At 39.0% G+C, this 12,705-nt stretch overlaps 1 protein-coding gene across 2 annotated transcripts; it reads right to left on the reverse strand.

The window, feature by feature from the left end:
• Positions 1–2,281: 2,281 nt before the first annotated feature.
• Positions 2,282–7,794, reverse strand: LOC112194819. Of its 2 annotated transcripts, none has more exons than XM_040516196.1 (3): positions 6,880–6,999; positions 3,404–3,489; positions 2,282–3,061 (listed from the first exon to the last, which is right to left on the reverse strand). In XM_040516196.1, exons 1-3 carry the CDS (start codon positions 6,926–6,928, stop codon positions 2,837–2,839), a joined length of 360 nt encoding a protein of 119 aa, XP_040372130.1. In that variant the 5' UTR covers positions 6,929–6,999; the 3' UTR covers positions 2,282–2,836. The 2 variants fall into 2 exon arrangements, with proteins under 2 accessions (XP_040372130.1, XP_024190827.1); XM_024335059.2 differs by lacking the exon at positions 6,880–6,999 and adding an exon at positions 7,643–7,794 and having other exon boundaries at positions 2,286–3,061; positions 3,404–3,508.
• Positions 7,795–12,705: the final 4,911 nt, after the last annotated feature.

Raw genomic sequence — 12,705 nt, forward strand, 5'->3', positions numbered from 1 at the left:
CCGTTGTCTGAAAAAATATATTTTCGTTGTCTAGGTGAGTGTTGTCTTATAACACTTCACTCCACAACGGTACTTCACCGATGTTGAACTTAATAAAGTACAACGGCTTTTATTCAAAAGTCGTTGTAGATATACTTAGCACATACCGTTAACACTAAATAAACCGTTGTATATTTAATCATTCAATAACTATTTTCACTCAGATACCGATGCGGTAATATAATTAACACATCACTTTTGGCCTTCAACAACTTTCATACACAATGGTTGTTACCAAAAAAATGTTGACTTCAAGAATTGTATACATCGGTTTTTAGTTGAAAAGTATTTTCCAACTTTATTAGACAACAGTTTCTCGTCAAAAACGTTGGAGTTGAGAAATTGTTACATCGGTTTCTAAATTGACAACGTTGTTGGTGATGATGAAGATAGTAAATTACAATGATTTCTAGAATAAATCCATTGTCTACTAGCCAGAGAGACGACGATTTTTTTCAACCATGATCTAGCGCATCAATTCAGGAAATTGAAATGAAATTGCAATATATTAATATATAGAGAAGTACTTCAAGTAATCACATTTACAATGCTTTCTCAGTTGAAATTTTTTTAGTGAAGTTTGCAAAAAGTAAAAGAAACCTAAATAGTACTAGCTGTCATAAAGGTACTTAGCTCTCATATAAAGGAAAAGGAAAATTTTGAGGAGGGTGCATCAACTTAAGGCCACTATGCATTTCAGTACATCAAGTTTCAAAATATAAACTTTGGTACATGAGGTTTCAAAATCGACCCAGTATACATACACGACGTCAATGATGCCGTTAGTCTCGTGCCAGCTGTCACATTTCAAGGGGTAAAAGGTCTCTTCACATTTTATACTCCAAGCACCCAACTATCTCTCTTCTCTTATTTTGGGCACCCATCTCTCTCTCTCTCTCTCTCTCTCTCTCTCTCTCTCTCTCTCTCTCTCTCGCAAAATAGAGGGTATAGCAAGACAGCTCGTAGCTCACACCCATCTTCTTCAGACCCAATTTCTCCGCCACACCACCACCGCAAACTAACCCATCTCTGTCGCCCAAAATCTCATCCTTGACAACAATTTCTTGATGTAGAAATTTCCCACCATCGCCCACATCGAATTTTCCACTATTAATTTTCTTGGGGCAATTGGCGCACTCAATGCAATTGACCCACAAAATGTCGCTGCCAATGTCGACTTGCACGTAGTAATCCTTCGACGGGGATCCGATTCCGAGCTTGGCGAAGTAGAGACCAGTCTTGGAAAGGTGGTCGTTGCCGCCCAACTCCAGATCCACAGCTGATGAAGAAACAGAGAGGAGGTTCCAGCCGTGGCGTTGAGCGTCGTGGGCTTTTAACTCACTAAGTGACCACTACCCGCGGCGGCCCTAGAACTTGCGACTCACCGGGCAGGCCAAGTTGCCGGAAACATGTAGAATCAAAGAGATAAGTAGAAGAAATCTGAAAAGAACCGATCTTGATGTTGGTCCAGGATCCATATACAGAACCCTGATGGAATTCGATGCCAAGATTCGATTTTGAAGGGTGGATTGAAGCTTTTTGGGGAGTAGAAAGATGGGTTTTTTTTTGAAAAATTGAGGGTGGTAAGATCTGTTTGGGATTGGAGTATAGGACCCAGAAGCAAGAAGGAGACTTTTCTTGGTTTTGGGAGAAAAACCCAGATGGGAAACAATACCTAACTTGGATTGGAGAAGATTGGAGATGAGGGTTTTGGGGGAAAGTTTGAGACCAAATAGGGGTGTGTTGAGGAGGAAGCGTGGTAGGGACAGGTGGTGAGGTTGGGGGTGGAGGCGTCGACGGCAGTGGTGGTGGTTATGAACAGAAGGGCTTGGGATTTAAGACGCAAAACCAACGAAGTGAAGAGAGAGAGAGAGAGACAAAGAGAGAGAGAGACCATTTTACCCCTCAAAATATGACACATGTCACACAAACTAACGACGTCATTGACGTCGTGTACATATACTGGGTCGAGTTTGCAATTTGATGTACCAAAGTTTATATTTTAGAACTTCATGTACAAAAATTAATAGTGAGCCAAACTTCAGGTACTATTTCTGAAATTTTCCCTGAAGGAAAAGATAAATTTTGCAACAAATTAAAGAAGTTTCACTAGATACGTAGTTAAACCATAGAACTAAGGAGTCTAAAGATACTTCTCGCTAACGAATTATGCCCACTCATCACGAAATTCATCAATTTACCATATGCAATTAGTCACCAGTCTGCTAAATAATAAAAAAAGTATTGTAAAATTCAATTGTGAATGCACACATCGGTCATGTAATTCACTAAAAATTGAATAGAAGGAACCTGTTCACATGCTAAATATAATGATTTACTTCTGAATATATAAATGAAACATAATGCAAAATACTCACACAAGATGCATTAATCATGCAATAGTTACCTAAAAAAAAAAATCAAGTCATGCCAGAAGTTACAATCTCAAACTGAAAACCTTGAAGCTAAACTAAATTTCTTTTAAGGACATAATGTAGCAAGATGGAGTACCAATCCAGGCCAAGCAACCAATTGAAGCTACCAAATCATCATGCCAGCAAACGCTGAATAACTTAAATAATGAATATACCTTAGCTAGTACACCTTGAATATCTTCAAGTTTGAAGCTGACTTGGAAGGCTCTCCGTGCCATAGTATCATCCATATGCACCGAGTCAGGGTCAATCATAGGTTCATGTTCATCTACACTATCAGCTTCAGGTTCATGTGTATTACCAGGTCCACGTTTATGTGTACTGTCAGCACGAGAGTCCAAGTTTGAAGCTGACTTGGAAGGTTATCCGTGCCATATCCAATTCTGATAGTTTGGTGTAATACCATAGCTAAACAAATGACCTTTGATAATTCCAATGCCAAAGTCTTTTGTATTTCCACACTCCCAGCAAGGACAAGGAATTCTATTTTCATTTCTAGCATTTTCTACTGCAAACTTTAAGAATGCTTCAACCCCTAGTTCATATGCCCGTGATCTTCTATCCTCAAGCATCCATGACTTATCCATCTTAAAATTATTACAGAAGACAAGAGGTCCATTTACAAAACAATACTTCATCTTAAGAAAAAATAAACAACTAAATAGATAGATAGAAAAGTGTTACTCCTAACATATATAGATCAGCATGTAGAGAAATCACATCATCAGTTTCTTTAATGATTTATGTCAATAAAGCAGAAGAGTCACATATTTGGACAAATACATATCAACACACATATCAGGCATAATTAAACAAACATATCGGGATAATTAAACACATATCAACATACATAGCAACAAACATATCAGGCATATTTAGATTTTACTACACAAACAGAAGGAAAAAGTCAACACTAAAGGTAATTTTACCTGAAGCAGAATCGAAGTAATCCAAATCTTTTTACCAACCAAGTAGCATCCCCAAATAGCAAACCCAGCAGAGTAAGAAATTGTACCTGCCCATGACGAAGTGAACTGATCAATTCCAAGAAAAAAAAAAACAAATAATCTATTTCAATCCATGAAAACATTAAAGAAGAGTTTGTGGGCCGGCCATTAGAATTATTAGAGAGGTGTTTGATGCTTGCATTGCTATAGAAGTGTATTGAAAAAATAAAGGATTCAAGGAGCACAGAAAACAATCAAAGTAACACAAAGCTCTAGCTAGCTACTGCAGATTTAATATATGCAGCAGTTCCAAAAGTACAATACATATGGAGTTCTAGTTTCAGTTAAGATTAAAGAAAAATAACAACTCGATCAAACAAGAAAAGAAACAGATCATAACAAACAAATAAAGACAACAAAATTAGCACAAGCCAAAATACTAGAAAAATCTCTACTAACAACATACCAGCAGTAGCAGGTGGTATAAGCCTCTCACTCTAGCAAGCAAGGTAAAATAAAGCTGACGAAAGTCTTGACTCAAGCCTCTACCACAAAATAAAAATTGGAATACGACAGCAACAATTATCCGAGGACTATTGCTCTTATACCATTTGTAAAATCCCAGACCCAAAAAAGACCAAGTTCAGTACAAAAGTCAAGTCAGTTATTACAAAAAGAACAACGAAAAGTAAAGAACAGAAGTGCACAGTCCAAACCCTTCTAAACTCTCTCAAGGATCTGCAAATCAACCAAAATGGGTGATGAGTAAAACAAAAGCTCAGTGAGTAACTAAAAAGGTTTTAAAAAAAAAGTCAAGTAAATCTGAATTTCAATTTACAAATGTACAAAAATTCAAGAATGCAACATATTGCTTTTCCAAGTATAAACACACGAATTCCTCAAACAAGATCAACACGATGATCAAAAAAATTGTAGCAATAAGCTGCCACTAAAATTGAGGCTTTCACAAATGAATCAAATACTCGATGACCAGTCTACTACAAATTCTCAGAAGAATAAAACTTTAAAAAATGAACAGAAAAAATACAGCTTTACAGAAACAATCGATATACAAAAGAAGAAGCACCAAAAGCTTATTTAAATTTTCAAAAGTAAAATCCCCAAGAAAAATAAACTGTACATGATTAAGGACTACAAGAACTACTAACATGAGATTCATAGCTGGAAACCTTGAAAACTAAATGAAACTAAAACTAAATAAGATCCATAATTATTGAAGATATTGGAACAGAAACCTTTTAAGCGATTGCAGAAATCATTGGGTTTAAGCTGTATATTTATATGCACAAATCTTAAGTGTTAAGGGAAAGGGCGATCGCAGCCTAATGCAATGAACAAGGGAAATTTCTACTACACAGCTACCTATACTGCTAATGCTTTGCGAAACCCAGACCAGCTAATGTCATTGAAACTTGATGTCATTAGCAGTTACTACTCCAGCAAGATCATTTTTGCTCAAATACGATGGACAGGCTACCCAATGAATGAGATGGTACTACATGATGTTCACATGATGAAGCTACAAAGAATCATGATTCTAATTTCATAAGCCTGGTACTTTGTAGATAAACGATGTGTACTTTGAATTCAGCCAGATAGCCATAGATTATTACTGATAATCTAAAACCAAGGAATAGGAAAACACGATCTGTAAAACAATTTACTTCAAAGTCCACTTATAAGACTTGAATAAACACCGTTACTTCAACCACATGGATTGCTATTCCATTCTACTGAAACAGAGGTTACAACAACTAAATTAAGTAATGCAATAAACCCTAAAATAATTGCACAGATGGTGATCAAGAGATCCTTCTTTCAGCATAAGAGAAGAATACACCAAGAATGAAAAACACAATCCGTAGACAATTCAAAACGACAGAAGTTCTTGAATAAATTCAAAGTTTCAAGTTTAGTTTTGTTCCCTCAATCTATCACATTTCGTTTATCGTCAATGCAAAGTGGTTGAAAAAAGAAATATTAAACCTGAATCTACATAGCCTAAGCAACTTATCTGTGTAATGCATTCATGATCAAGCAGCAAATAAAGTCTAAATGATGCTGTTGTCCTTTTAAATTTTGCATGCCTCCTGCACCACATCCATCTCATTACAATCATTAGAACTGTAAATCATGTATAAATGAGCATAGGATATAGGAATTAAATTCATGACACAACACAAGAAGGCAGTGTAGTTGACCATCCATGATCTACTGCTAGTATATTAGTTCACAATCATGACTACATTACCTTCATTATTACATATAGATATTACTGATAAACTATTACACTTTTCCCTCTGAATTTGCTTCTTTGTTGACTCTTATTCTAGGATTACAAGCAGCAAATTGGATCTTCATACACATACCACTAATTGGACATAAAAAACAAAGACATCAACTACTATTAACATCATTTCTAAGGGCCATTTCCAAAACATTCAGCATGCTCAGTGGAAGATCAACATCAAGAATAGACACAACTTAGGTCAAACAACTAAATTTTAATGTTTTTATTCAGAAGCTTTATAAACTAAAACAAAGGAATACCTTCTTTTATCAACAAGTAGGGGACTTCTGTTCTACCAAAAAATTAAAAGTAGAGGACCTGAAATTGATATATGATCTTAATAACAATGACATGTAATAGGATATGGAAAACCCTACCAAAAGAGTTGTGTGTAAAAGAGTTTGTAGTTATGAGTACAATCCAAAAAAAAAGTTGTGTGTAAAAGAGTTTGTAGTTAGAGTGTGTAAAAGAGTTTGTAGTTAATAATACTCTGCTTTCTTGCTGGATTGTACTAGTACCAAGGTTTAAAAAAAAAAAAAAAAGTTGTGTGTGATTGGTATTATGAGTACAACCCAGCAAGAAAGCAGAGTATTATTAACTACAAACTCTGACGGGCAGAGCTGAACTATTACCCTAAACCCTGAAGGTACTTCTTTTGCTTAATATTACTGCAAAAACAATAGCAGCACCCGAACACTTCAAAATGCTACAAGACAGTCAAAATCAATGCCAATTATTTCAGGAAACAGAAGACTAAATTCCAATTCTAACATAGAACTTGAACAACAGCATATATCAAAAACCGCCCTAATAACAAAAGAACAATTACAATCCCACATCCCCCCAATCCTAACCAAGCAAATATCAAATGAGAAGTCCCTGGTAGACTAGGCCCAAATCTTACTTCTGATATGAAATTTATGAAGTGCAAACCTCAAGCAAGCCAATATAGCATCTTACAAACACACAACCAAAGAACACAAGGACAATAAGAAATCCGAAAGCAATTGCAACAGTTCAAGAAAATATGTCCAGACACAATGCCTAAGGCTAAGAAAACAATCAAAAGAAAAACTTATGAAAAAGAAAAAACAGTAAACAGTCATCAAAGCATCAAAATTGAATTACAAACTCTAAACATACATACCCAATCCCAGATTAGCCTTCAATTGAAACACAATTACCTGGGAGAACATTTTGATTTAGACGAGAGGAAATATTTTTTCCCCCTAACTGACAGACAAGAGGGGCATAAAGAGTAGTGTGTTTGATCGTGTTTAGAAACGGGGAACGGGAAAAAAGGGAGGGAATTAAACTGATGTTTTCAGATATATATATATATATATATATATATATATATATATATATGGGTTATTATCACAAATGGTACCTGAACTATACCTCAATTTTATTGATGGTACCTGAACTTCAATTTTGATCACAACCAGTGCCCGAACTTTTCGATTTCATTTTAAATGGTACCTAGAGCCACCTCCGGTTACTATTCTGACTAAAAACGGCATGGGAGGCGATCATAGTGATGATTTTTGATGATTTCAAGGGTTGTGATCATATATAGTGATGATTTTTTGGTAATAGACTTGCCTTGAAATTATTTTTTATTTTTTATTTTTTTAGATTTGGGTTTTTTGGCCGGAATAGTGACCGAAGGTGGCCTTAGGTACCATTTAAAATGAAATCGAAAAGTTCGGGTACTGGTTGTGATCAAAATTGAAGTTCAGGTACCATCGATAAAATAGAGGAAAAGTTCAGATACCATTTGTGATAATAACCCTATATATATATATATATATATATATATATATATATATATATATATATATTCGATCACAACACAAGTTTGCCTCCCATTTCATCAGAAACCAATTGACCCAAAAAAATTTGAGAACCACAATTAGGGAGGTCTTGCAGGCCAGTGGGTGACCTTCCATGGCCATTCCTCGAACATTAGATAACGAATTCCCAATCTCAACCATGAACCCATCCTTCTCCTTAATGACGTCGTCCAATTGATTCTTCATCTCATCCTTCTACTGCAAATACTTGTTTTTGCTCTATTAGCTTCGACCAATTTCGCCGCGACATCTCGATAATTGGCTTTGGAAAGCTCTTCCTTCTCAGGCAAAGCCTTGTCTCTATGCCTCCCGCACTCGTCGCTCTTCTTAATCTGAACTTGCAGTTCGATATTAAATTCTTACACCTCTTTTGTAACTATTTGCCACCGCGCCTAAGCTATAGTAAGGCTGCCAGGCAGCAACAAAACTACTAAAGCATAATAATTAATTATGCCTATCTTTCTTCTTAATTAAACGCAACAGTATGGGTTTTGTTCAAGGAAAACCTAATTTGTGTTTAGCCCAAACTCTAGGTTACTTGACCTAGTGGTAATAGGATTTAATTAGAAGGATCTAGAATCCTAATCAATGTAGAATTACTTTCCTTGTATGATTGAGATTCTATGCATTGTAATCCTCTATATAAAGAGGCCCCTATTATCAATGAGAATACACAGCAAATTCCTCTCAAATTCAGTTTCTCTACAACACGTTATCAGCACGAGCCCTAACCCTGAAACAAATAGCCAAACCCTGATTCAAGAAGCTAAAAACCTTGAATCCGAATACAAATCGTTGAAGCCTTTTTTGTCTCCACCTCACACCTTAAAGGAATCAATCTCAGGAATCCAGAACCGGCGGCCCCACCCCAAGAACCGGCCGGAAACTTACCGAACCGGCCACCGGAAGCTCCATACAACTCGCAGCAAATATTCCACCGGTTCACCATCTTCCGGACCTTCAAATTTCACCAAATTTTGATACCAGAAGCCCATTGATATGAAGTTTCAGGAACCGGAAGAAAATTTGCAAAAACCGGCCTAAAAAGGCGTGAACCGGCCACTTGAGCTGCTGCATCTTGAACCGGCAGAAAAGAAAAGAAAAGAAAAGAAAAGAAAAAGAGAAAGCAAAAGAAGCCCAGAAGGACAGAAGCCCAAGCCCAAGCCCACTGACACAAACCCCACGGCCACGTCAGCACCCTGACCCACTGCCACCTCATCACAGGGACCCACTGCCACCTCAGCAAGAGGGACCCACTGCCACCTCAGCAAGAGGGACCTACTGCCACGTCAGCATTGGTCAACGGTCAACGATCAACCCTCCGGTCAAAGCTTTCCGGCGACTTTTCAGGCCATTTTCCGGCGACTTTTTCCGGCAGCTACAGTAACTTTCGGGCGACATTTTTCCGGCCATCTTTTAAGGTAAACTTTTCTAAAAGTTCCCGTTTTTGAAGTTTTTTTTTATTTCCTCTTCTTTTCTCGGGGACTTCCAACATCCCTTCTTCTACCCCTCTTTCTCTACATAGGGGAGACCAAAAGCCGAACTGTGGGGGTTCGCGCTCACTTCAAGCTTGGAGCTTGTAGAGTCCTCCAAACTTAGAGTTTGTTGAAAAGAAAACGATCGACTACATACATCGTTATTTCGATCTAATCCAAAACCCCTCTTGGAATCGGATTTTCTTGGAAGCGACTACGCTCAGAAAATTCCTAATTTCTTGGAAGCGACTACGCTCAGAAATTTAATAGTTTTTCGTGGTAGCCTTTTCGCTCCGAAACTAACCCTAATCTTGTGTTATTTTTCAGGATGAGTCACCTGAACAAGTTGAACTTTGTTCCACTCGAGACAACTGGCGCAGGATACCATAGGTGGGTCCGAGATGTGCGCCAACATCTTAAGGCTGATGAAATTCTGGAAACCATCCAAGAGCCTAGTCAGAACGTGCTCTCCATTGAGCAAGCTACTGCTTTTGAAGCAAAACAAGCTAAAGCCATAATTCTCATGACAAGGCACATGAATGACGCGCTCCAAAATGAATACCTCAATGAGGAAGACCCAAGAAAGCTATGGGTAGAACTTGAGCAGCGATTTGGCAACGTTCGTGACTCCCTGCTTCCTGATTTAGAAGTGCGATGGCATAGCCTCCGCTTTTGTGATTTCAAGTCTGTGCTTGATTATAACTCGGAAGCTCTTCGTATCAAGTCTCTGATGGAGTATTGTGGCCAAGCCATAACTGATACGATGTTGGTCGAGAAGACTCTCTCTACCTTCCCCGTCTCTGCACTGATGATTTCAAAGAATTATCGGATTGATGTAAATGCAGGACGTATCACAAGGTTTCATAAGCTCATTGGCGCCATGAACGTAGCTGAAAAGCACGATAATATCCTTGTGAAGAACTATAATGCTAGACCCGTGGGAACTAAGCCTATTCCGGAGTCTAACTATAGTCGCGCCCCCAATGGAGGATCAAGGAGCGAAACCCTAAGGATAGGGACAATTCTGGACGTTCTGGTCCATATGTTCGCCTAAAGAGGAAGGAAATCGCCAAGAGAGGTGTGCACAAAACCGTGGAGGTCAACGTGTGAAGAGAAAGAGAGGCGGAGCCTCCGACCATGGTGGTAACGCCACCAAGAGGATAGGTCGTCCAAATCGCACCCCAATGGCGCCTTGATCAAGGGAGCCTGACCATAATGATGTTTGTTTTCGATGTGGATCAACTGAACATTGGGCCAAAACATGTAACGCACCCCAGAATGTTGCAAACGCATACAAGACGTATCGTGAAGCAAGGGAAGCAAATTACATGGCACAAGAAGATCAAGATGGTGATCTAGATCTAAGGGTGGAAGACTACAAGGATCAAGACCCAGAAATTGGTGATTTTGATTGAGTCTTTTTATTTTCCAAGAGATGTAGGCGATTGCCATATAACTTTTTATTGGATTAGATTTTCTTTGATCATAAAAACAATGATGTATTTCGTTGGCTTATGAATAAAATTTCGAGTTCTTTTCATTATGACTCCATTTTTGATTCTGAGCATATGACTTTGTGACTACGATGGCTAGACCATCGGTATTAATTCAAGGACATGGAATAGCCCAAGTTCCATTTGCCAAATGGCACCTTGATTACAGTTGTCACAAAAAATCTCTACGCTCTTAGGGCAAATAGTACCCTATGAATAGCCAACGAATTCCATGCGAAAATGCATGCAGAGAACGGAAATGAGTTCCTTTGCATTACCTCTAATGATTGCGAACAAAGACGCATCTTAGAGACGTTTATGTGTCTCTCTAGTGGACTTTATGTCACTATTCGAGCTATTAAATCCAATAAAGTTTTGAGAGAAGATCTCTTGGATTTAGACACATATTGGCTTTGTCACGACAGGATAGGTCATCCTAGTCATGATATGATGATCCGTCTACAAAAAGACTTCACACGGACATCTTTTCTCTCGAGCGAAATGAAGCATGAATCAAAAGTTGATTCTTAGACTAAGTGTGACCGACGTTGCTGCCTAGGGCACCACCTCCGTCCACCACCAGCCTAGGGCTGGCGTAGTCCCTATCCATGACTCCATAGATGGCGTCCATCATGGTGATGGCGCCCTAGGTGATGCTGCAATCACCAACTTGCTTCAAAATATTGTTTCAGACGCTCAGGCCTAACCAAAATTCTCATTGGTTGCTTCTAAAGCCTCTCGCTCGTTCTACTAAGCCTGTTCCTTAGGGAAATTAGGACTGAGACCGTCCTATGCAAAGGATATGACATTATTCATTCTGTTCTTACAAAGAATCCGTAGGGATTTTGTGGATTGATTCAACCAACTTGCGGACGCTTAAATATTTTATGATGTTGGTTGACACGCAAACACGTTGGTCACGTGTTGTGCCATTGTCCACATATAAATGCTGCTTACGCTACACTCCTAGCACATATCATATGACAATGGGCTCACTCCCCAAATCATCCTATTCAGTCAATTGGATTTGACTATGCTAGTGAGCTTACATCGAAGACTTTCGATGGTTATTGCATTTGGGACTGATGTTGGACATCATATTCCCATGAGCACACCTAATTGGTCTCGCGGAAACGACTACGATGGTAGTCCGAACATTGGTAATGCGCACCAATCTTCTTACATCCGCTTGGGGTGATGCAATATCGCATGCAGCTATGCTAATTCTTCTACGACCTACCGCCACTCAATGTACCTCTGCGTTACAGCTAGTGACTGGGTACACGTCTTTTGTACTTACGCACATTTGAGTGAGCCATTTATGTGCCAATTGCGCAGCCACAACGCTCTATGATGGGTCCTTACAAGACGAATGGGCAACTACGTTGGATTTGAGCTTCCAACAATCGTCCGCCACTTAAATGCCCTTGCTAGGCGATCTCCTTACCGCTAGATTTGCGGATGTCACTTTGATGAGACAGTCTTCCGGTCGTTAGGGGGAGATAAGAACACGAATGTTCAACAGGAACGACAGGAATTGTCGTAGTCTGTCCCCACTATGTCTCATCTTGATCCCTATTAAAGTGACGAGATCACACAAATATGCTGCAAACATGCCTGCAAGGAAGGACGTCCCTACGAGAGGACGTAAGCGCCACCCTACACGGAGGTAGGCATGGTGCCAATGCCAAAGAGAGTGGCACTCTGGCGTTACAGGCCATGGCCCCAGCTAGGATGCGTGGGAGGCCCGTGGGTTCGAAGGATACTTTGGCACATTCCAATCCTTTAATCATCAAGACTCAAAATCCGTCTCATGAGTATCTTCCGGGTTATGGTTATCGTTGGGGGACGCCTCAACATCAAAACCTATTCCTGAGAATATAGAGCTCTATGAAACTTATACTAGTGTACATGAGACGTGGGATAGAAACTCCATAATAATTGATGATGTAGTTACGCATTTTGTTGCGCATGAGTTTGCTGAGTCCGATGATATCGAACCACGCTCCGTTGATGAATGAATGCCAACGTAGAGAGTTTTTGGCCTAAATGGAAAGATGCGATCTAGGTTAAGATGGATTCTCTAACGAAGAGGAAGGTTTTCGAGCTAGAGATGCCAACACCTCCTAACATAAAACCTGTTGACTAA

The sequence above is a fragment of the Rosa chinensis genome, chromosome 3 (assembly GCF_002994745.2).
Source record: "Rosa chinensis cultivar Old Blush chromosome 3, RchiOBHm-V2, whole genome shotgun sequence".
Lineage (NCBI taxonomy): Eukaryota > Viridiplantae > Streptophyta > Magnoliopsida > Rosales > Rosaceae > Rosa > Rosa chinensis.

What these genes read in the sequence shown, in the direction of transcription:
- LOC112194819 (XM_024335059.2), bottom strand. Translation starts at nt 7,774, where the DNA reads ATGAAGAATCAATTGGACGACGTCATTAAGGAGAAGGATGGGTTCATG. An exon ending in GCAAGACCTCCCTAATTGTG is followed by an intron (nt 3,509 to 7,642) that starts GTTCTCAAATTT and finishes GGAATTGATCAG; the next exon opens with TTCACTTCGTCATGGGCAGG. An exon ending in TTACTTCGATTCTGCTTCAG is followed by an intron (nt 3,062 to 3,403) that starts GTAAAATTACCT and finishes AATAATTTTAAG; the next exon opens with ATGGATAAGTCATGGATGCT.